The sequence below is a fragment of the Halyomorpha halys genome, unplaced genomic scaffold (genome assembly GCF_000696795.3).
Source record: "Halyomorpha halys isolate HHAL.00 unplaced genomic scaffold, Hhal_1.1 Scaffold727.1, whole genome shotgun sequence".
Lineage (NCBI taxonomy): Eukaryota > Metazoa > Arthropoda > Insecta > Hemiptera > Pentatomidae > Halyomorpha > Halyomorpha halys.
Window position 1 is genome coordinate 149,800 of NW_027107768.1, and position 25,728 is coordinate 175,527.

Genomic DNA, 25,728 nt, shown 5'->3' on the forward strand with positions numbered 1-25,728 from the left:
AACAAAAAAAGGAAAAAGGGGCGAGAAAATACACTCACGGTTGCTGATAATAGACTGCTTTATTCTGTACAGTAATCCTAAATTTATACTTTCTAGAGTTGTTGACAGAGGGAGTTAGGTATTAAGATTTATATTACATACCCTCTAAACATAACTCCCCCCTGCCAGTTTACGAACAATTCCTCGTAAACTCAAAAACAAAAGATATTACAAAAGAAAATTGTTCGCCAAAACAAAGTATTAGACACAAATATGCACAAAGTCCAATTATAAAATTTACAAAATGAAACAACAAAAACAAAAAAAAACTTCAACTTCTACTTATCCACTCTATCTACACGCTCATTATTCACTACACTATCCACCAACTATTCCGTATCTACGTACAACCTATAGGAATAAAACAGATAAATAAAATATGTACACAAATAACAAAAAGAAAAACTGCTGCTTCGGTTGTGACGAGGAGGCATCCCAGGTGCCTACAGAGCTGCTATCACAGGGAACCTGAGCTGTTCAACGTGAGCTGTACGCTACTTCTTCAGTTCCTGTAAGCTTTCAATCGTTACCACATTATGTTCTCTGATGGTAGTCACTCGAAATGGACCCTCATAGCGTAGGGATTCCTTACCCCTGTTGGACCCCAAGCGGCGATATACAATCGTTCCGATTTTGACCTCCCCCATCGTGTCACGGAGGTTAAAATTTTCCCATGCGACCCGTCGAGCCTTCTCCCGCTCAATCCGCTCTTTGGTTTTATCCCATAACCTGCGCATGACCATCCCATGGCTAATAATTTCCCCCACTACCTCTGCGTGTCCATGAAATTTCTACATCGCCCTTGGAGACCAAAGAGAACCTCGAACGGCGAGAACCCCGTGCTGGAGTGAATCGAATGGTTATACGCGGCCACCGCTCGGACCATCGTCTCGTCTGGTTCCAGCCCCTTATTCGCATGATAGACCCTCAAATGGTCACTTAAAGTGCTGTGTAATCTTTCCACACCCCCTCCACTCTTAGGATGACCCGGAGAGTTAATGTGCCATTCCACTCCTAAGGTGCTCATTTCCTCCCGTATCGCGGCATTGTCGAACTCCCTACCCCCGTCGGACGAAATTCAGTCTGGGACTCCGTAAAATTGGAACCATACCCTCAGCGCTGAAATCACTGCCCTGGCTGATTTATCCCGAACTTGATGTGCCATGGCTACTTTGCTGAATACGTCGATGGCTGTTATCCACTTGTAGCCTTTCCAGGTGAAGGAGTCTATTTGGATGTCACACAGTGGTCTCTGGGCCGTAGGCGTCTCCTCTTGCACTGCTTTTGGGGGGTGGCGGTCATATTTTGTACTAAGGCATACATTGCACCCACCTATGATCAATTGCACAGTCTTCTTCATCCCCCACCAGAAGTAGCGTCAAGGACAAGCCTGGATAAGCCTGTGACCTCTTTTTGTCTTTCTTCGTCTTGTATGGTTTCCACCATCATCGTACATCTAATAAACGTTCTATCGACCCCTATTAGTTCCTGTCTCCATAGTCTCTTAATTTTGTCCCGAATGACAGCATTCCCCACATATAAGTAAAAAGTTTTCCTTGGCTTCGAAGCGTCATTCAGTGCGCAACATATCTGGTCTTCTCGTACCCCTGGTTCTGACCATATGGTGTTAATAGAGCTCTGTCCGTATTTCGCGTATTCCACCTTCATCAGGCCAGAGGTTCTTGTTTTCCATACAATTTGGTGTTTCTTATCATTAATGATTTCCTCCAGTTCCTCTATTTTGGGTGGCCTGCCCCCGGTAGAGCTTTCGTCTCCCGATGTCCGATTTTCCTCTTCGTTTGCCTGTATATTGGAAGCTCTCCCTCTCCTGGCGCCCATTCCCGAAGGAATTGTCTAACGTCTCCTGTCGTTTCGCCTTGTTCCTCTTCAACCGCATTAATGACAATTGCACGAGAGAGCCAGTCCGCCACTACGTTTTCCTTACCTGGTTTATAGACGATGTCAATATTGTATTGACTGAGGAGTTCTTTCGAGCGGGTAACACGCGCTGAAGAATCTTTCAAATTCCCTACCCACTGAAGAGGCCGGTGATCGGTATGGACTCTAAAACGCCTCCCAAACACATAGGGTCTTAAGTGCTCCACCGCCCAAACGATTGCTAATAGTTCTCGTTCGAGAGCACTGTACCGTGATTCATGATCGCACTCGTTTTTGCTAAACACGATCAGGTCATCCATGTACACCTGGCACATGGCTTCATCTACTCCTCGGAGAAACTCGTCCATTAAACGTTGAAAAGTGATTGGGACATTCTTCAGCCCGAAAGGCATCCTAGTAAACTCATAGTGGCCTCGCTCGAATGAGAATGCTGTTTTTGCCTGGTCTTTCGGATGGATTTTAATCTGGTCATACCCAGCTTTAAGGTCGCGAGTACTAAATATGGTAGATCCTCCTAATCTATCCAGTATGTGTTCTAAACGTGGAATGGGATATCTTTTGTCGACCGTGTTTTCGTTCAATTTACGGTAATCAATACGGTGTTCGAGCTCCCGGTGTCCACGAGACATCTCACTCCTCCCACCATGATAATAGGCAGACCGCCTTGCTTCCTTCTGATGTAGCTGACTAATGTGCGGTCGCCTCTCCGCTGATACTCCCCTCAGATGTTGTCCTGACTTCTTTTTCTCTCCGGCGCTCGCCTCCATACCTGCCCGGGATTTCTCCGTGAGTCCTCTCGTATTCTCTGCATTTCTTCTGCCTCAGTCTCAGACGCTTTCGAAGTTCCTGGTGACTCCGTGCTCGATCCTCCGGATCTTAGTACCCTACTTCTCTTTACTCTTTGGGCATTCACTTCCATGGATTCACCGAGGTTCACTTCCCTTCTCTAATATATGTATATAGGGGATTGTTTCGCGATATGTCCCTCGTTACCGCATTCAAAGAATCTGGTGCGCGGGCACAGCGCCACCAGATGTCCGATCTTGCCGCAACCGTGGCATTTTCGGTCCTCTCTTCTACCGTTGCTCCTATGTTTCGCCTGGTTCGTCCTATTCTCGTGATTCCTTGCCCTGTCTCTCCCACTATCCCTGTTTTCCCACTTTCTCCAAGGATTATTAGTATACCTTGGCCTATTATACTCCATTCGCGTCCAACCCGACTCTTCCAATTCTGTTCGGGCTTCCTCCTCTCGAGCACTTGAGTCCATTAGTTCCTGAGCGCATTCGACAAAGGAGCGCTCCCTCGGCAAACCCTCCTTTTTCCCCAGTGCTTTCGCTAACTGAATCTTCAATATTCCTGATAAGAACTGCATTCGGCCTTCGACTTGATCTGCCTCCATCATTTCGTTTAGCTTGTCAGCGATACGATTATACTTCGCTAGCAGCTCACAAGCATACTGACCGCTCGACTGCCTAGGCTTCTTCATTTCTCTAAACATCATGAAAATGTCTTCCTCTGGAGCCCATCGTCCTCCTCCAAAAACTTTTTTCAACCTAGCTTTGACTACGACCCAGGGTGTTTCCTCATCTGCCTGGATCTGATTAAGGATGTTGCGTTTCACCCTACAGATGACAGCCGCCCTCAATGCTTCGGCGTTGTCACAATCAATCACTATATATCACATTGTAATAAGTAGTAGAGATTCGTTGGGTGGATGATGCTGGAGAAGATTCGAGGATCCTTCTAGATATTTGGAATTGGAGTACAGCTGCACTTGACTAATTGAACTGGCTGAAGCTGGTTGAGCAGGCCAGGAACCAATAAGAGGGGATCAGATGAGGAAAGCATCAGTGTATATGATTTTTAGCAACAATGATTTTTTGATGATGAAGATTTTCTGAGAAGTATTTCAGGAAAAGGAGTCATCATTATTTCTTATATTTGGAGTTGGCTTTAAGCCGGGGACAGACATACATTGGGTTCATGCTAATCTAGTTATGAATAGTTATTTGTCATCTGTTTAAGATGAAAATTTGCATTGTTATGAAGCAGGTACCAGTGAATGATCTATGAAGTTTGGTTCAAATCAGTCAAAAATCTTGGTCACGATGAGAAGGTAAAGATAGTGTTTATATGAGGATCGGCCCTTATTAACTGAAAAATATGAAACTGCAGCACCCTCCTCTCCTGCTCCAGCTCTAGCTACTTCAAGGTCTGTGTAAACTTATTTATAGTTGCTCAGGGAACCACCCACCCCAAACTAATTCAATTTAATCATACAAAAGGCAATGCAAGCTAAGGTGCAGCTCTCTGTTGGCCGGGTAGACTTTGGAATCCAGAGAAGCTGCTGACCAACCGCCATCTTTACTTTGAAAAAAGTAACTTTTTTTTTCTACGTTCAATATTTTCATCAACCACATGGAGTATAAAAGTTCAGGGAATTGACATCCCTCAGGGAGGTGGAGAAAAATGAGCAAGCAAGAATAGAACCATGACCAGCATTCAACATTCATCTAACAACAGGTACCTCAATCAACACACAAGAAGAAATATAACCAATGAAAACAGCAATAGTTTTAAATATAATTATGTCTCATTATACAGTTCAGTCAATAAATTCCAAAACCAATTTTATATCAATTACTGCAATTACTCTGGTTTTACCCCAGACTGCAGGCATTGAACACATAGTGTTTACTGATATATGTCATCAGTATTACAAGTTTAACCTCTTTTATCGTAATTTCATTTCTTTAATTGGTTAATTTCTTTTTAACTTAGTATAATTTTTTTTTTAAACAATGTGACATCAACCTAACATTACTGATTTTTTTAAAAATTATTTTTATAATTTTTCATTTAATTATTTTATGTATATTGACAATGTTATATTATTTATTTTCTTCAATAATTTATGGTTGATTTTGATCAACTAATGACCCCTCGTTTCCTAAAGGAAAGAAAGAAAAAACATATATAAACATATTCACATAGCGTTTATGGAATGGACACAATCATCTACAAGATATTACTACACTATAAGTAATTATATAGAGTAATATCCTCTTTTTTAATCAATAGTTAATTTTTATATATAAATGATTTTATTAAAGTTGTGAATTAGAAATTAATGGAAATTGTGAATTAGAAATTAATAAAATTGTGAATTGGAAATTAATGAAAATTTTGAATTTGAAATAAACGAGAAATCAAAATAAAATGTAGGTAACCAAATTGAATCAAACAAAATAGAGTTAAAAGAAAGTTATTTAATGGAAACTACTTCAGAACAGATAATACCTGAATTGTCTGCAAAAATTTTTGAATGCACTGTGGAAGAAAATAAACCTAAAAATCTGTTAGTGGACTTAAAATCAAAACATAAATGTGATAGAGAACCTTTAAGTCAATGGGATAATAATGGTCGATTTTACAGAGAAATGATCTGAGAAACATTAATAAATAAGGGAACTATTCATAAAATAAAATACTGGAAGATTATTGATTGACCGTGTGTAAAGATGAAAGGAATATGGTCCGGGTGCGGTCAAAAAAGAACAAAAAAATAGTAATGGAAGATTATTGATTGACCGTGTGTAAAGATGAAAGGAATATGGTCCAGGTGCGGTCAAAAAAAAAAAACTCAAATAGTAGAAATATAATATTTTAATGAGCCAACGTTTCGCCCCACGTTGCAGAGCTTCTTCAGGGCTATTTTGACAGCAGTCAAAATAAAAAAAAAAATGAAGAAGCCCTGCAACGTGGGGCGAAACGTTGGCTCATTAAAATAGTATATTTCTACTATTTGAGTTTTTTTTTTTTTTTACCGCACCCGGATCATATTCCTTTCATAAAATAAAATATAAAGATTGTACACAAAATGATGATTATAAGTGTATGCCAGAATTAATTTCGTCAATTAAATCTTGCATTACAGAAGTAAAAAATAAATTCGTTAGGCTTGTCTGTTTCAGTAAGACATTTACAGGGACTGGCCCATATTATTTAAATTTAAATTTGACCCAGAAAATAATTTTACTTGAAAATAAATTTTGTAAGATTGGAAATAGGATATTTGATAAGGCTTTAAAGGTATCCTTAAATATTAAATTAATGTGGTTTGGCACCTGGTTGGTGGTAGGTGAGGGGGTCGCATTCCATTCTGTACACCACAGCAGAACATGCTGGCATAGATTATATCATTTTCTACAATGTCATTCTTTTTTTTTTAGTTAACAATCGTTTGAAAATTCATAATGTTCATAGTTTCTATTAATGCCAAATAAGAATTTGTTTGCTAATCCACTAGAGTCTATATAGCCTTGAGCAGTATAAAGTTTTTCTTTGTTATCATAACTTGATTTTTTTCTTTTTCTCTTGTATTAAACCATGTTTAGTTTTGGTCCACCTGTAGTATTTTTGGTTAAGGGAAGGTGCTTGAAGAGATTCCTAAATAATTCATTATTTCATTGGCCAAAATTATTCTCAGAATATATCCGAAACAAGTTCTTAATAAAATAATCTATTATTGTGAAGATATATTTTTCTCTCTTTATAATGTTGTACGTATTTTAATTATCTAAAAGGTTCACTAGGTGTGGAAGTTAATTTTAAAAACTTGTAAATGTTTTATTGGATTACATTTTTTTTGTTAAGACTACAATTATTAGTAAATTTAGTTATTATAACTGCCATGGCTAGTAACAGCTACTATTTAATATTTCTTATTCAAATGTCTTTGAATATTCATAAGTATTAAAAAATTAATTATGGTTTAGAAAATAAATTTTGTATGGTAAATATGTGTAAAATCATTGTGAAATGTGAATTGGTTTTATCAAACTATATTTTTTAATATTCTATATATGGTATTTATATGTAAAGATATTATTGGATAAGTATTCGGAAGCATGGACTCAGAATGGAACAAAATTTATATTGTACTAGTCATAGAAATAAAAAATTGGTAGGTAATTATATTTTGTTGTGCCAAATGTTATAGTATTGAATTGTAATTATTGCAGGTGTATATGTAAGCAGTTATTATCTCGGAGGCGGTTTTTTGACCAAATGTTCGTTTAAATGATTGGAGTAAAATTGATATAGAATTTATTGAAAAAAAAAAAATATTTTGAGTACATAATAATTTTTTTTTTACCTAGAGAGAAGGAGAAATTTAATATCCTCTTTTTTAATCAATAGTTGATTTTTATATATAAATGATTTTAGTTATGTTTTTATTTTATGTATCAAAATTAAATATTGTTCATTTGTTTTGTTGATTGATCGTTTCAGTATTCTTTATTTGTTGTGTTAAATGAAACAACCAAGCTAACAAATTTTGATCAGTAAAATATGCAGTCACAAAAGATATCGTTCAAGGCCAAGATGGTGGGGTGTGTCCTTTCAAAATTCCGTTGAATCGCGCAATGTTGATCAGTTTCAAATATTTTAAAAACTTTATTTTAACTTCCCATCATATTTGAAATTACAATACATTTAAGAAAAAATAGAAGTAAAGAATAAGTGTTAAAGAATAATGTTCATAAAGAAAACCACAAGCAAAAACTCAAAACTGTTGTGCTACAATCAATGTTGAGAACTAACAACGAGAGAAGGTGAAGGAAGAAAACTTGGTTTTAGTGCATTCGTTAACTAGGCGGGAGATGGATGACATCACCTACAGGCAGGATGTCCTGTAGATCCCTTAGCTACTCTCAGTGGTAACTAGAAAAAGAATCAGGAAAAAAGAAGATATCGAAGAGTCACCCAAGAAGAAAAAGGGCCTCTGGGTTTGGATTGCCTGGTGAGAGGACGACTTTGTTAATATTACAATAGAGTTACATAATGATCAATTTTGAAGATAATGTAATTTTTTCTTTTTAAAACATTTACTGTTTTATATTTTAGAAGGAAGATAGTTTGGGTGTGGTAAAAAAAAACTCAAATAGTCGTGAAACTATTTTTTTATATAAGTGTTTTTTACATACATTTTTATATAAGTGCATATATGCATGTTTAATTTTTTTTTTTATAACAATACTATTTATTCTAATATTTATAAATTTTAACTCCAATTTAGTTTAATCAGGCCAAAGATGAGTATATGCTTGGATGGACAAAATAATTAAAATAAATATAAAATCTTTAAAAAAGATAGAAATTGGTCAAATGGTATGGATTCTGAGGACTGGAGGACCTATTCAAGAGGTGGTTGTTGCCTCTGTAATATCTGTGGCTACTGTAGAGGATGAAGAATTTGTAATAGTAGAATGGCCCGATGCAGCAAGTATAGCAGAAAACGTTTTCTATAGATGATTTTTTCTTAGATTGCTGAAAGTCCAGGAAAGAGTCACAGAGGCAAGCAACGAACAGGAAGATAAAGGTCATCCAGACATCCAGGGAGACTCAGAGAAATAGTTAAACATGCAATAGGCCCATAAAAAAGAGGATATTGCTAAATAGTTTGCTACTTTTAAGAGTTTATAAGCACAAAATATAGTGATTACTGCGGATTTCGATGAGGCCGTGGGTGAATACTTTAAGTTTCTAATGACCATCAATGCAAAAATACCAGGCCCCAGCACTCTGGCATTAAATTTTATAAAATAAGAAAGAAAAAGAAAACTAATGTGGCAGACAAGAAGGCTGGAAAAGTTTCAAATCTGCAGAGGGCCAAATAAACAGACCGGTGCCATCAGTAAGAGCAATACTAATATGAGGTTGCATAGTATAAATACAATAATAAAAGAAAAAAGGTAGTGCAAACTACTATGTATGCTGATGCTCCTAAGCAATATCCTATAACGTTGTCCGAAATTAAGGGTCACTACAAAAACCTCTTTGAGAGCGAAAATCTCTGTAAACGTGTGGAGTATGAAAAACAGGCCTCAATGCCAAATCTAATATCAATAGAAATCAAAAACATTAAAAAAGAAATAAAATCAACCTCATTAGACACATTACTGGGGTCTGATGGTGTTTCGATCTGCAGGTTAAAATTTTTTGATATAGCACATTTAAAAACAATTATAGAGATAATGATGAAGGAGGCCTATGTACCAGAACTACTTTGACAGGGGCACACAATATTAATATATAAAGCCAAAGGTGGTATTAATAACATATCTTCCTGGACATCTATCACAATCTATTCTATTGTGCACTTATTTATAGGAGGTTCTACCTTCCATGAACTAAGAAACTAGGTGATCTTCCACAGGAATCAAAGGGGTTTTATAAAGGGCCTCCTGGGTGTGCATGTCGATGAGAGAATCATCAATGCTATATTAAAAGGAAGCAAAATAAGAAAAGTGACTCGGCAGTGATGTTTCTTGAGGTTATAGGAGCATCTAACAATGTTGGCCATAAGCCGTGTTAACAGATCTTAAAATATGATCTAGGTTCTCCTCTCAACAAACAGTATCAGAATAAATGTAGATATTCACTGTGAGGTCCTCACAGGGTTCGCGGATGACAAGGGTGCTGCAGTAACAGTGATTGACATATTTCATAGGACCTTTGAGAAAATCGGTTTGGCTTAAAATCCTCAATAAAGTATAGGCATCATTATGAAATTCAGGTCAAAACGTCGGCAGGACTAAATAATTTTTTGTTTATTTGTATATTTTTGCTGACCGTACCTCCCCCCCCAACCATCTTCCTCACTTATTAATCTACGGTCAACTATCTATACCTCATTATACTTTCTCTTCTATGGTCACCTCTTTTTGGCGTTCGTCCTCCTAAAGGGTTTCCACCATCAGCTTGTATTGGACAACATCCTATCTATACCTACTTATTCACCACACCATAGCTGCTTAATCTTGTCCCAGATGACAGCATTACCCATGTAAAGGTGGTGTGTATGTGTTTTTGTTTTTTTTAAATCTTTAAAAGACACGGATAGGCCCGTACCTATCCGTGTGTGGGATTTTTACCCACTAAAACCACTGCCCTAAGCCTGTTCATTCCTCTCCATGGGACCGCCGCTAGGCATTACTTCATGGAGGGAAATGGCTGAGTGCCGCCTCGCTTTCTCCGCATGGTTTTTACGTTTCCATGCTACTAACGCCTTCTAGCCCTCTCTTCCTCTCTCAACCTCTTGAGGACTACTGTGGTGAATCTCTTCACAGCATTCCAATGCTGGTCTGATAGTAGCATATAGCTCATCACATTCTCTGGTGTGACGTGTCCTCCACACGCTCTCTCCAATTCATTTCTTTCTGCTGCAAAGCGAATGCATGTGAAAAACACGTGCTCCGCGGTTTCCTCGACAGTCTGACATCCAGGGCATTCTGCGGTGTTGTCCAGTTTGAAGCGGTACTGGTAAGCTCTAAAGCATCCATGTCCAGTCAACAATTGGCTTATGTAAAAATCCACCTCACCATGCCGGCGACCATACCACTTGCCAACATCGAGTATTAACCTGTGTGTCCACCCCCCGGAATCTGCAGCCTCCCAACGCTGCTGCCACTGGTCGATGGTTATTTTTCACTCTTCTACTCTGGAAAAGTGCAAGTGTCGTCCATAGTGCCTGCTTCTATCTTCAACAAGGAGTTCCACAGGTGGCATTTGGGCTATCACACACACTGCTTCGTAGTAAACAGTTCGAAAAGCACTAACTGTCCTTAAACAATCTCTGCGATAAACTGAAACCATCTGTCTCCTGTATGATTTGGTAACCATCGCTTCTTTCCAAATCGGGGCTGCATATAACATAATGGAGGGGACAACAGTAGCCAGAACTTTCTTTGGGACCTCCGGCGTTTGGCATAAGGCGTGACAAAAAGGATGCTACTTTAGCAGATTTAGCGCTAATATACTCTGCGTGAACATTAAAGTGAAGACGTGCATCGATCATGACTCCTAGGTATTTTAAGCTAGACTGGGAACAAATTTCGTCCCTACCAACCGTGACAGTGATAGACTCTGTCTGCTTCCTGCTAGTTACTAGGAGAACCTCGGTCTTGTGATCTGCAAGTTGTATGCCTACCGAAGACAGCCAACCTCGAACCGTAGCAACAGCCTGGTTAGCGATGAGGTTAACTTCTTCCAAGTACTTCGCCACCACTACAACTGCAACGTCATCTACGAATCCCATAACTGTGGCTTCCTCCGGCATTGTCAATTTGAAGATTGCATCGTACATGACGTTCCACAAAAGAGGCCCTAATACCGAGCCCTGTGGGACACCACCAGTCACCTCATATCTTCTTTGGCCAATGTCTGAAAAGTAGAACAGAACTCTATCTTTGAAGTAGTTTGTAAGAACTCTCATAAGATAGGCTGCCGGTACCGCCATAGTCCGTAGGGCATCTATTATACAGGTCCATCTTGCAGTGTTAAAGGCATTCTTATTGTCTAGCGTGATGATTACTGCATGACACTTAGCACCTCTCCTCCACCTTGCTCCTGCAATTGCTGTGCGGGCCATCTCGACTACCAATCCAACAGCATCTATCATGGATCGCTCTTTACGAAATCCGTATTGAGCACGCGAGAGGCCATTAACTCCCTCTGTGAACTCTTGTAGCCTGAGGGAAAGGATTTTCTCGAATGCTTTACCCATGGTATCCAATAAGCAAATTGGTCGATAGGTTGAAGGGTCTTCCAGTCTTCCCTTACTCTTTGGAATGGGTACGAGGCGCTGTCTCTTCCAAGGTTTCGGAATTGAGCCTTCACGAATGCACGAATGGAAGAGATCGATAAAAAGATCCGGCCGTTTCCTGAAAGCCACCTTCAGAGCTACATTAGGAATTCCGTCCAATCCTGGTGCTTTGCCATGTCCGAGGCAATGTCTTCTATCTCTTCCTGCGTAATTTGTGGAAAGTCCGTTATATATATTGTCAATACATTCAATAGTATTCGCCTGTTCAGGGAATAGTGATCTGACTATACTGTCTACAACATTCGGTCTCGTTGGGAGCTCCATCGTGCCTTTACAAAGTTTCTTAAGCGCTATTTTGTAAGGTCTACCCCATGGGTCTGCATCCACCTGATCACAGAGTTCTCTCCAGCACCGTCGTTTGCTTTCTTTAATGGCTTGTTGGAGGTTCCTTCTAGATCTCTTGAACTCTTCTAGAAGCACTGAAAACTCCGGTAGACGTCTCGCTCGCTAGTAACTTCTTCTTGCTTGGTTGCAACAACGGCGAAGATCGTCAATAGTATCCGTCCACCAGTACACTGAGGAATGATGTTTGCCAGGCTTTGAGCGGCTCATAGCTGCATCACAAGCCCCAGATATAAAAGAGGTCAGTACACACGCCTTTTCCTCAGCTGACCCTTTCAATTCTCACTCATTCTCGAGCATTAAAGTGAATGATGTGCCATCAAAAGTCTTTGTTTTCCAGCCGTTGGTTCTCCATCGACAATTCTTCTTTCTTGTAGGCGTATTAAGGGTAATCAATATACCCTGGTGATCACTGGTATAAAATCCACAAACCTTTCAAGTTGCAATCCGTTGCAGGCGACCACTCATAAACGTCAAATCGATGATAGATGATCTTCCTGCTCTAGTGAATGTCGGGTTTGTTCCAGTGTTCATTAGGAATATATCACGTCTTTGATCTTCGCCCATACATAGCCGGAGTGCGATGTAGAATTCACTTCCTGGATAGCTTGGGAATTACAGGTCCAAATAGCAGTTTTACCACTGACATCGGATACCCACGAGTTTCCATCTAGATTTTTATATTGTTTGCAGAGTATAGCGACGTCGATGTGCTGTTCCCGTAATGTTAGGTACAGAAGATCTTGTGCAGCTTCACAATGGTTCAAATTTAGTTGAAGTATTCTCATCTGCGATGTTATTGGACTTGCTTCATTGTTCTCAATGCTGTACGGAAAGTTGGACACTTACTACTTCCGCTGGGGTGGTCGGCATCTCCATTTCCCACACATAATGCGCATTGAGGTTTCTGGTCACAATCACTAGCTTTGTGACCTGTTTTACCACAGTTTCGACATTGGGAGGTCCTATCCTTTCCAACACAATTCCGGGCTATGTGTCCGTACTCCCAGCAACGGAAACACTTTGCAACTCTAAGTCTTTCGCATATACCGCTAACAACAAGGCCTACTTGAACCTTTCCTTCAGCCATAACCTTCCTAGCTTGGAGAACTGGTAGTGAAATAACAGCTGTTTGTGTACCTCCATATGCTTGACGGATAGATTTAACTGCTGTGGTGGGCACTGAATCTTCACCCAGGAGAGATTTTAAGGCCTCCGCAACCTCCTCTTTTGTGGTGAGAGCATCCAAATCTCACAGCTCGAAAAGGGACTCCTCCGTCCAAGTTCGGACTTCTGCCCCTTCACCAAGCACTCCCTCCATTGAGGATTTTAGTGCAGCAAGAGATTGCTCTTTCCTCCGGTCCAATTGGAGTAGCAGGTCACCTTTATTAATTTTCCGGACCTTGGTGATTGAAGAGGCCATCTCCACCATTGCCGGATCTTCTCTTACCTTTCGCAGGACATCTGCGTAGGACTGGCTATCTGAAATTTTCACAATCACGGCATCGGGTCTCGGAGGCTAGGGGCAAGGTTTCCTCCTTGATCTTTTCTTTTGTGCACAAATTGCGTGTGTGTGTGTGTGTGCCAGACTTCCTCACTTCAGTGAAGAGGTGGTAAACGTCTTCTTCTGGCGTCCGGTGTTAACGCCATAATATATAATTAATTACCTTGTAAATAATTGTAAATATTATTTGAGTTTTATTAGTATTTAATTTTGTTATATTTAGTTTTAATTTTATTATTTTAATTGGATTTAGTTATTTAAAAAGAAAAATGTGTAATTATATTTGTATGTTATAATGAGTAATAGAGACAGTTGCTAGGGGCTGATGATTGTTGCTAAGGTGTCACCCTAGCAACGGACCGACCATCTCAATTTTTTAGAGCAGTTCCGAACTGTTATGACGACGAGTACACTCAAAAAATATCAAATAAAATAATATCAACCAAACGCAGACAGGGCTGCTAATGACGCTACCAGGGCCACTAATTAGTCGGAACTGCCATAAAAAACTAAGATGGTCGGTCCATTGCTACCAAAACTAGACTCAAATCCAGACGCGACGGTTCCTAGAATAGGCGGCGCACTGGTCAGCATCTGTTCCTCAGGTTAGAGGCAGCTGTATTAAACCTGGCAGGAGGTATCAAATGCTAATTAAATATATGCAATGAAAGAGCAGGAGATTAGTCTTACGGTGCAGGGGGTAGGATCCCCAGTACCGGCGTCTGACAAGAGCGAGCAAGCGGGCTCCCAGACATCGTCATCAAACGACCGCAGTGCTGCAGTGGTTGTCAACTTGGGTACTGTGGCATTCAAAGCTACAAGTTTGGAATACTGGCAAGAAGAGTGGACGAAACTGGCTGGAGTGGTAGATGGTCTACAGAAGTATATCCAGCAAAGACATAATGTACACGGTGAAATAAGAGAGTATGCCTGTAGGATACAAAACTACCTGGAGGCACTGGAGATCAAATTGAGGGAACACACAACAGAGAGTGTAAAAGTAAACGTTGGAACTCAGACAATGAAGGTCACCCTACTAGGGACGCCCCTACCTAGAGAGAAGTTCGGGGTCTCTCCATCTTCACAAGCTGGACTCCAGGAAGAAATAATGCAGATGACTGCGACTAAAAATAAGTCGAAGGTATCAAAGAAAGGAAGGGCAATAAGGCAAACTGAACAACCAGTACCCTTGACATCCCGACTAGAGCCCACCCGCAGAAGGGAGAAAATGAAGGCATCAGAGAAAGGAACAACGTTGGATCAGCCCCAGCAGCACGTGGAAGATCATAAACTCCCCAAAGATGACCAGTGGCAAAGAGTTTCTAGAAGGAAAAAGGACACTAGGAAGGGAAAACGCCCCCAACCACTGAGACCGGATGCCTTGATATTCAAGATTTCGGAGACCAGCACCTATGCGGATACTCTCCGGAAGGTCTGAGACGCTCTGAAAGGCTTAGGTACAAATATCTCGAAGGTCCGAAAAAATAACGCAGGAAATTTACTGATCCAATTGGACCAGAAGTCTGGTGGCGCCCTGGAGACCATGAAGCGCACTCTTGAAGGTGCACTAGGAAATGACGCTCAAATTAGGGCATGAACACAAGAGTTACTGATTGAAATCAGGGACTTGGATGCCCTTACCACAAAGGAAGAGGTTGCCGAAGCTCTGACAGCTCTTTCAGAAGGAGAAGTGATACAACCTACAGCAGTACAATCGATGCGTGTAGCGTATGCTGGCACACAGACCGCAGTGGTTACTCTGCTGGTTCTACTGGCGCGGAAGGCTGTCACGGAAGGTAAGATCAGAGTGGGCCTAGTGGTTACCAGAATCCGGGAGAAGGTTCGACTCCTACGCTGTTTCTGGTGTTGGGAATTCGGACACTTGGCTAGAAGATGCCAGGATTCTGACAGGACCAAGTGTTGCCACAAATGTGGCGAAGAGGGTCATTTAGCCTCCGATTGCACGCGGAATCCTAGTTGTGCACTTTGTGCCAGTAAAGGAGACAATGAGCATTCTTGTGGTGGAAATAAATGCCCAGCATTACATCATGCCCTACAAGAGCAAAGGAGGCTGAAAAAAACTTACAAAATGAGGATTACAACTTAACCTCAACTACTGTGAAGCAGCTCAAGATCTTCTCTGGCAAACAGTGAACGACTTAAGGATTGACATGGCCATCCTGAGTGAGCAATATAAAAATCAGGAAATCGTCGCTTGAATATCTGACATCACTGGAAGGGCTGTGATCTGGGCATACGGCAGACAGGCCATAACCGAAGCGACACAAGACCCCACATGTGGGTTTGTCTGGGCTAAGATACGACATCTATACTTGTATAGCTGCTATGCCACACCAAACACCACAACTGAGGAATTCCAAGGGCTAATAGATCATATAGTCCAAGATGCCAGAGGGCGAAGACCTGTAGTTATTGCCGGAGATTTTAATGCTTGGGCGACGGAGTGGGGTAGTCAGTCAACTAACCGTCACAGAGAAATCCTGCTTGAAGCCTTCGAGCAGATAGGGGACCTTGTTTTGGCAAATACTGGGTCGGACCCTACGTTCATGAGAGGAGGAAGGAGCTCGGTAATTGACCTCACGTTTGTTAGTGACATCCTCCTACCAACTAGTAGTTGGCAAAACCTAAACAGGTAGTAGTCCATATTGTGGTCAGGATAGCCTGGTGATCACTGTGTGTGTACACTTTGCTGACCTACCAACTACTAGTTGGCAGGTCAGCAAAGTGTACACACACAGTGATCACCAGGCTATCCTGACCACAATATGGAACCGCGAACCAAGAGTCATTAGGCGTGAGAGGTGTGCGGTTCGCTGGAAAACCAGGAAGTTTGACAGGGAATCGTTTCAAATCATGATGGAGACCCAATGTAATTTGTCAGGCACTGCGGAGGACAAAGCTAGACAGGTAATGGGCCTAGTGAACAATGCTTGCGACGCGGCTATGATTCGTTCCAATATAGGTAACGGTAGACTTCCGGCTTATTGGTGGTACGATCTTATCGCTGACCACCGTACTCGATGCCATGCAGCGAGGAGGAGATACCAGCAAGCGAGAGGCAGCCCGCTGTTTCAGCAACTCCAGAAGGAATACAAGGACCAGAGGTGAGAACTACGGCGAGCTATCAAATCAAGTAAGCAACGTTGCTGGAAAGAGCTTTGTGATGAAGTGGATAAGGACCCGTGGGGAAGACCCTACCGCACAGTGATGAAGAAACTGAAAACCAGCGCTATGAACTCGCCCATGTGCCTGGTGACAGTGCAGAGGATCATTACTACTCTGTTTCCTGAACAAGAGGAATTAAGGCAGACAGAGTTGTTGCCCCCATTTGATGTGCCAGCGGTAATGACAGAAGAGCTCAGTGACATCTGCCGAAGCCTTCAGATGGGAAAGACCCCTGGCATAGACGGTATTCCAAATGTAGCACTAAAGGATGCAATGGAAAGCAGATCAGATTTCTTTCTGGATGTCTTTAGTTCCTGCTTGCGTGAGGGGTCCTTTCCCTCACAATGGAAAAGGCAACGCCTGGTTCTGATCTCAAAGAGCAAAGGAAGGCCATCAGAACCTTCAGCCTATCAACCGATTTGCCTGTAGGATACAGCAGGGAAGGCTCAGGGGAAGGTCATTGCAAATAGGGTTCACAGAAGGAGTGGCAGGCCTCTCCAGGAATCAATTTGGCTTCCGGAAAGCAAAATCCACAGTAGATGCTATCACGTTGGTGGTGGAAAAGGCCAGGAATGCTGTAGCAAGGAAGAGATGGAGAAGAGGCGCAAAATGCTATTGTGCTATTGTCACGATGGATGTAAGGAATGCCTTTAACACAGCAAGATGGAGCTGCATCCTGGATGCCCTACTGGTAATGAACGTCCCTGAAAAACCCAGGAGTATCATTCATGACTACTTCAAGGATAGGACCTTGATATGTTCGACAGAGGACGGCTCGAGAAGGTTTAAGATGACTGGCGGTGTACCCCAGGCCAGGTGACAGGCCACACACTGGATAAGTGTGACAAATCTTCAAAAGACACGGATAGGCCCGTACCTGTCCGTGTCTTTTAAAGATTTCCACTGACCCTCGTAAAAAATAAAATAAAAAAACACACACACACACACACACACAGATACGAGAAAGACTCAAAGTTCCAAAGTGTTTTCGTGGCTGGGAATATGAACACATAGCTCGGAACTGTGTTGGAAAGGATAGGACCTTCCTATGTCGAAACTGTGGTAAAACAGGTCACAAAGCTAGTGATTGTGATCAGAAACCTCAATGTGTATTATGTGCGGGAAATGGAGATGCTGACCACCCCAGTGGAAGTATTAAGTGTCCAGCTTTCTATTCAGCATTGAAAAAAATGACGCAAATCCAACAACATCGTAGATGAGGATACTCCAGTTGAATTTGAACCATTGCGAAGCTGCCCAGGATCGTCTTTACTAAACGGTACGGGAACAGCACATTGACGTCGCTATTCTCTGCGAACAATATAAAAATCTGGATGGTAACTCGTGGGTATCCGATGTCAGTGGTAAAGCTGCTATTTGGGCCTGTAATTCCCAAACTATTCAGGAAGTGAATACCACATCGCACTCCGGCTTTGTATGGGCAAAGATCAACGACGTGTACATCTTTAGCTGCTACGCCTATCCCAGCATCACAATAGAAGACTTTGCGAATTTGTTGGATCGCATTGTCTTAGAGGCTAGTTGCCATAAGCCAGCTATCATAGCGGGTGATTTCAATGGCTGGGCAACTGAATGGGGAAGTAGGTTAACAAATCGACGTGGTGAAGTTCTTCTCGAATCTTTCGCACAAATGAGTGATATATTCCTAATGAACACTGGAACAAACCCGACATTCGCTAGAGCAGGAAGATCATCTATCATCGATTTGACGTTTATGAGTGGTCGCCTGCAACGGATTGCAACTTGAAAGGTTTGTGGATTTTATACCAGTGATCACCAGGGTATATTGATTACCCTTAATACGCCTACAAGAAAGAAGAATTGTCGATGGAGAACCAACGGCTGGAAAACAAAGACTTTTGATGGCACATCATTCACTTTAATGCTCGAGGATGAGTGAGAATTGAAAGGGTCAGCTGAGGAAAAGGCGCGTGTACTGACCTCTTTTATATCTGGGGCTTGTGATGCAGCTATGACCTGTTCAAAGCCTGGCAAACATCATTCCTCAGTGTACTGGAGGACGGATACTATTGACGATCTTCGCCGGTGTTGCAATGAAGCAAGAAGACGTTACCAGCGAGCGAGACATCTACCAGAGTTTTCTGTGCTTCAAGAAGAGTTCAAGAGAGCTAGAAGGAACCTCCGACAAGACATTAAAGAAAGTAAACAACGATGCTGGAGAGAACTCTGTGATGAGGTGGATGCAGACCCATGGGATAGACCTTACAAAATAGCACTCAAGAAACTATGTAAAGGCACGATGCAGGTCCCCACGAGACCAAATGTTGTGGACAGTATTGTCAGAACACTATTCCCTGAATAGGCGAATACTACTGAATGTATAGACAATACATATACAACGGATTTTCCACAGATCACGCAGGAAGAGTTAGAGGACATCGCCTCGGACCTACAACATGGCAAGGCACCAGGATTGGACGGAATTCCTAATGTAGCTCTGAAGGTGGCTCTCAGGAAACGGCCGGATCTTTTTATCGATCTTTTCAATTTGTGCATTCGTGAAGGCTCCATTCCGAAACCTTGGAAGAGACAGCGCCTCGTACATATATCAAAGAGTAAGGGAAGACTGGAAGACCCGTCAACCTATCGTCCAATTTGCTTATTGGATATGGGTAAGGCATTTGAGAAAATCCTTTCCCTCAGGCTACAAGAGTTCACGGAGGGAGTTAATGGCCTCTCACAGGCTCAATTTGGATTTCGTAAAGAGCGATCCACGATAGATGCTGTTAGATTGGTAGTCGAGATGGCCCGCACAGCAATTGCAGAAGCAAGGTGGAGGAGAGGTGCTAAATGTTATGCAGCAATCATCACTCTAGACGTTAAGAATGCTTTTAACACAGCTAGATGAACCTGTATAATAGATGCCCTACAGACTATGGCGGTACCAGCCTATCTTATGAGAGTTCTTACAGACTACTTCAAAGATAGAGTTCTGTTTTACTTTTCAGACATTGACCAAAGAAGATATGAGGTGACTGGTGGTGTCCCACAGGGCTCGGTATTAGGGCCTCTTCTGTGGAACGTCATGTACGACGCTGGAGGCAGTCACAGTTGTGGGATTTGTAGATGACATTCCAGTTGTAGTGGCGGCGAAGTACTTGAAAGAAGTTACCCTCATCGCTAACCAGGCTGTTGCTACGGTTCGAGGTTGGCTGTCTTCGGTAGGCCTACAACTTGCAGATCACAAGACTGAAGTTTTCCTAGTAACTAGCAGGAAGCAGACTGAGTCCATCACTGTCACGGTTGGTAGGCACGAAATTCGTTCCCAGTCTGGCTTAAAATATCTAGGAGTCATGATAGATGCACGTCTCCGCTTTAATGTTCATGCGGAGTATATCAGCGCCAAATCTGCTAAAGTAGCATCCTACTTGTCACGCCTTATGCCAAACGTCGGAGGTCCGAAAGAAAGTAGCCGAAGGCTTCTGGCTACTGTTTTCCCCTCCATTATGTTATATGCAGCCCTGATTTGGAAAGAAGCGATGGTTACCATATCATACAGGAGACAGATGGTTTCAGTTTACCGCAGAGTTTGTTTAAGGACAGTTAGCGCTTTTTGAACTGTTTCCTACGAAGCGGTGTGTGTGTGATAGCCCGAATGCCATTTGTGGAACTCCTTGTTGAAGATAGAAGCAGGCACTATGGACGACGCTTAAAACGTTTCCAGAGAAGAAGAGCGAAAAATAACCATCGACCAGTGGCAGCAGTGTTGGGAGGCTGCAGATTCCGGGAGGTGGACTCGCAGGTTAATACCCGATGTTGGCACGTGGTACGGTCGCCAGCATGGTGAGGTAGATTTTTACATAACCCAAATGTTGACCAGACATGGATGCTTTAGAGCCTACCAGTACCGCTTCAAACTGGACAACACCGCATAATGCCCTGGATGTAAGACTGTCGAGGAAACCGCGGAGCACGTGTTTTTGCATTCGCTTTGCAGCAGGAAGAAATGAACTAGAGAGAGTGTGTGGAGGACGCATCACTCCAGAAAACGTGGTGAGCTATATGCTCCTCTCAGACCAGCATTGGAACGGAGTAAAGAGATTCACCACAGTCGTCCTCAAGAGGTTGAGAGAGGAAGAGAGGGCTAGAAGACGTTAGTAGCATGGAAAAGTAAAAACCATGCGAAGTAAGCGAGGCGGCACTCAGCCATTTCCCTCCATGAAGTAATGCCTAGCGGCGGTCTCATGGAGAGGAATGAACAGGTGTAGGGCGGTGGTTGGGCCTATCCGTGTCTTTAGAAGATTTCCACCGACCTTCATAAAAAAAAAAACACAAATTGTAATATTCCTTTTTTTTTTATTAGATAGCTAGTGTTGTAATAAATAGTTTAGTTTAGTTTTTCCATGTATTTCCATCAAAGAGCAAACTGATCAACTTGTATCAGTTTGATAAAGTGCTGTCATGGATAGCAAAGTAACCAATTTGTGCGGTTAGTTACAAACTGAGAAACGAAAGAGAGTAGCATCGGAAAATTTTCTCCTCTGCAACACCTTGGAATAGGTAAAAATCGGAACTATAGGGTACTGTAAGCTTGACTCTAATCAGGGTAAGAAGTATGTTACGAAGGGCCATTTAGGGTGATAGTAATTTGGGAAAACAATGTTGTTACTATTGAAAGTCTCCAGAAGTCAAAGAAACGGAGGAAATGTTCACATTGAACAATTAAAGTTCAGCTTCAGAACCATGAACTAGTGTATCTTTGTAAATAGAATACTGTTTTTTTTTGTAATGTCTAGTAGCATTATGGAAAAATAAATTTGTTTGTTATTCTTAGATATAATTAGTTTTAGGACCTATTTTTATTTTATATGTGTTAATTGTAAAGTTTACGTCAGTTTGATTAGGTGGTATTTTTATCAATTTTTTATTTGTACTTATAATTTTTTGAAGTTCTTATATACTTACATTTTATTTTTTTATAGTTTACGAGGATTGTTCGTAAATTGGTGGGGGAGAGTTACAGGCTGTCAGCTGTGAATGTCACCTGACCGACCACCGATCAACTGTACAATGTATATATAAGGTGGACAGATGTTGTCAATAAACAGTGTTTATTTGATGTTCAGAGCGAGTTTTTCTTTAATATTTTAATTGAATATAATTGTGCATGATCAATTTGCATTTTTATTTATATATTTTTTTGCTATAATTATAACATGTTTATAATTTATTATACTGTTGATTATAATTCTATTCTTTTTTTGATAAAGAAAAAAAGATTTATTGTGTGTCAGTATTGTTTTTGATCCAGCTGAGGAGATGGATGGAAATATCGTGCATTATAGGCATATTTTGCTTTATTACTTTAAAAAAAGGAAAGCGAGCTGCAGAAGCACATAAAAAAATTTGTGGTGTCTATAGGGATAATGGCTTAACAGAGCGCACGTGCCATAATTGGTTTGCCAAGTTTCAAGCAGGGAATTTTGACATAAACAACACACCACAACCTGGTCGCCCACAAGAAATTGTAACTATTGATGTTAAGGCGATAGTCAATCAAAATCCATCCCAATCAGTCTGAGACATTGCAGAGGTCGTAGACGTATCATATACAAGCATAGAAAATCATTTGCGGAAGCTCGGGTATGTTTCTAGGGTTGATGTTTGGGTCCCCCACTCTCTGATCGAAGCCAACTTGGCAACACGCATTTCCATTTGTGATTCACTCTAGAAACATCAAGAAAATAATCCATTTCTTAAAAGATTTGTGACAGGGGATGAAAAGTGAATTGTTTACGATAATGTGATACAAAAAAGTGGAAACCCAGCAACAAACCACCTGGAACCACATCTAAAGTGGGATTGCACTCAAAGAAGATCATGCTATCTGTATGGTGGGATTTCAAGGAAGTGATTTTTTATGAGCTGTTGCCACAAGGTGTATCGATCTATTCCACTATATACTGCTCACAATTAACAAAATTGGATGAAACGATTCAAAGAAAACACCCAGAACTGGCAAATCGAAAGGCTGTCGTCTTACATCATGACAACGCGAGGCCCCACACTTCGTTAGTCACCCACAATAAATTGTTAGCCCTTGGAGGGGACCTTTTGCCCCACCCTCCCTATTCACCGGACCTTGCTCCTAGTGACTATCACTTATTCCAGTCTCTACAAAATTCCTTGGTTTGAATGGTTTGAAAACAAACAGGGTGTTTTAGGGAGCACCTTGATCCCTTTTTTGCTAATAAATCACAGATATTCTATGAACATAGGATTATTCAGCTGTTGGAGAGATGGGGTAAGGTAATCGAAAATAATGAACATAACATTGTAAATAAAAATAAATATTATGTACAAACTATACTTAGTTTTCTTTCACCCGAAAAAAAACCGATAGGACTTATTTGCCAACTATAGACTATTAGAAATATAAAAATGTATTAAGTTGATTTTAATGATCGACATAAATATGGTGATGGTGAATTGAAAAAGTGAAATAACTTGTGTATATTTGGATACAAAGTTGATGAAGTTCCATAAAAGAAAAGAATTGATTGAACCAGATATGTCAACCAACGATATATGCTTTAAATTATATAATTAGGTAAAACAGTGCAGTTTACTTTAAAAATAACTCCCGATTAAAATTAAATGAACAAAAATTGACATCCAACTCATGCAAAATACTTCATATACATATGGAACATTGTAATTTTATTAAAATGAACTTACAGTTTCATTAACACGTTGTAAAATTTTTGTAAGACCAGATATAACTAAAGAAAATTTATGACGGCTAATCTGTATCAGACAAGCTTGATTTTGCTCTTCATTAATGCGAGAATGAGTAGTCTGTGGACCAGCACGGCAAGGAAGCTAAAAAAAATAGCACAATCACAAATTATTAATAACATTTATAATTTTAAACTTTTATCACCTCATATTACACCACAGGAGCTACAAAAAATTACAAATCAAGCATGAAGGTTACCTTAATATTTAAAAAACTGGATTGTTTCATTAATTTTTTTTTAAAACAAAAAAGAAAATAATAATAATAAACTTTTACTAGACTATGACATATTTCTTAACTTCAGAACAAAAAGTTTATTTTTTTTAAATATCTTCCAGCTGTGACCAGCCCTACTAGGAAGATAGAAAAAAAAGAGAAATTTGTTTTAAAATTAATTTTGAGAAAAAATTAGTAAACAAAAAAGTATAAACTTCATATTAAACAATAACTTAGGTTTACCTGATCTTCAAATCTGGTTATTAAAGTAGAGACCCATTCTACTGGCTTTTGAGTAGCCATATTAACTATTATTAACACAAAAACAAAGTCATAAGACTATTTTGAATCTCGATAAATAAAGGTGACACCCATCACTAAGCCACAATCAAAGATCACCGGACAATAATGAACTGTTGATCAACAGTATCATAAACAGCTGTTCGTGATAAGAAAGCAGAATTATATTTATGTATCGATTCCTATTAAAACTGAGCAATTCACAAAATACAACTTCAATAACATTAGTTTTCAAAATATAAAGTATTAAATTTAAATAAAATATTTTGACTAATTAAAAATTCGGTAAAATACTATTTGCTCGTTCCACATTTGTTGCAGGGTGATTAGGCTTTACAATAATTCAGGAATTCGCCGCTCTTAAAAATGGTGGCGTTGTCCGATACCATAACTGAAGGATATCCATGGATTGAGAAAAAGTTTTCCAATAACATTAGAGTTGACTTAGAGGTCGGAGTGTCGCGGAAAATGCGCACTTCGGCCCACTTGGATCTTGCATCCACATACATTAAGAAGTAGTGGTTTTTGAAAGGGGCCCGCATAGCCAATATACACTCTCCCCCAGTTCTCCTCAGGCAGATACCAAGGATGAACTTCGGCCTTCTGAGGATTGTGACGAACTCTGGCACAGGGCTCACAGCTTTTAACAAGTCGTTCAATATCTTTATCTATCCTTTCCCATACATATCTCCGAGCAAGTTGCTTCATCTTGGTAATTCCCAAATGAGTGGCATAGAGTTCTTCTAATATTTGAGGCTGGAGAGCTTTAGGAATAACCGCACGATCCAATCTGAAAAGCATGTCATTGACTATTGTAAAAGGGCTGTCTTTGGGATTATTTTTGAGATCCTTTATGAGTGTTCTGAGTTCGTGGTCTCTCGCAGTTTCCTCTGCAATCGTATCTGCTGTGATGGCTGAGCTGGAGATTTGGAGTAATGTTTCAGCATATAATGCATTTACTTCAGCATCTACTGCTATCGCTGGTGCGTTGTTAGGTAAGGTGACTGGAGCTCGGGGCAAACAATGCACGTTTTCGTTGTCCTTTCCTTTCTTGCAACGAATCGTGTCGTCCAACCCGCTGAGGAAAGACGCTTATTTTAAAAGGCCAGCTGAAGTCATTTGTGGCAGTGGACAATCCGGGTGAAAGTGGCTCATTGTCTGTGACGAGGGTAAAGTGTCCGCCAAATAGGTAATTATTAAAGTAGGTTGTCGCGTAGATGATAGCTAAAGCCTCTCTGTCGAGCTGGCTATATTTGGATTCAGACTCCATTAGAGATCGAGAGGCATACGCGACTAGCTGCTCCACACCATCTATACTGTGACTTAGAATTGCAGAAATTCCCATAGAACTTGCATCTGTTGTAAGGATCACCGGCTTGGATGGGTCGAAAGGAGTGAGAACTCTTTCGCAGCTCAGTTCTGACTTGAGATCAACGAATGCGGCTTCAGTGGACGCTGACCAAATAAATCGTTCTCTTTTTCATAGCAGTTTCCGCAAAGCATAGGTCTTTGAGCTTAAGTCTGGGATAAATCTGGGGTAAAAAGTCACTAATCCCAAAAAACGTTTCAAATCTTCTGTATTTCTTGGACGTGGTATCTCTGAAACTGCTTGAATTTTATCAGGGGATTTCTCGATTTTATTAAAAGACACAACATGATCCAGGTAATCAATCTTTTCTTTGAAAAACGAACATTTGCTTTTGTTTAAATGCAAATCGTTCTCTTTAAGGCATTCTAAGCATGCCATTGAGTTCCTGGTGTATTTATTAAGATTTGCTCCGTGGCAGATGA

The 25,728-nt window shown here is 40.7% G+C and overlaps 1 protein-coding gene across 5 annotated transcripts in view; it reads right to left on the minus strand.

Annotated features, from left to right (window-relative positions):
• LOC106685731 (neurofibromin) overlaps positions 1-24,355 on the minus strand; it is a gene marked incomplete at its 5' end in the record, with an annotated part of 167,063 nt that extends 142,708 nt beyond the window's left edge. For all 5 annotated transcript variants that reach the window (XM_067046112.1, XM_067046110.1, XM_067046111.1 and 2 more), the window contains 2 exon segments: positions 23,361-23,504; positions 23,881-24,355. In XM_067046112.1, coding sequence (XP_066902213.1) covers positions 23,361-23,504; positions 23,881-23,940 — 204 coding nt within the window.
• Positions 24,356-25,728: the final 1,373 nt, after the last annotated feature.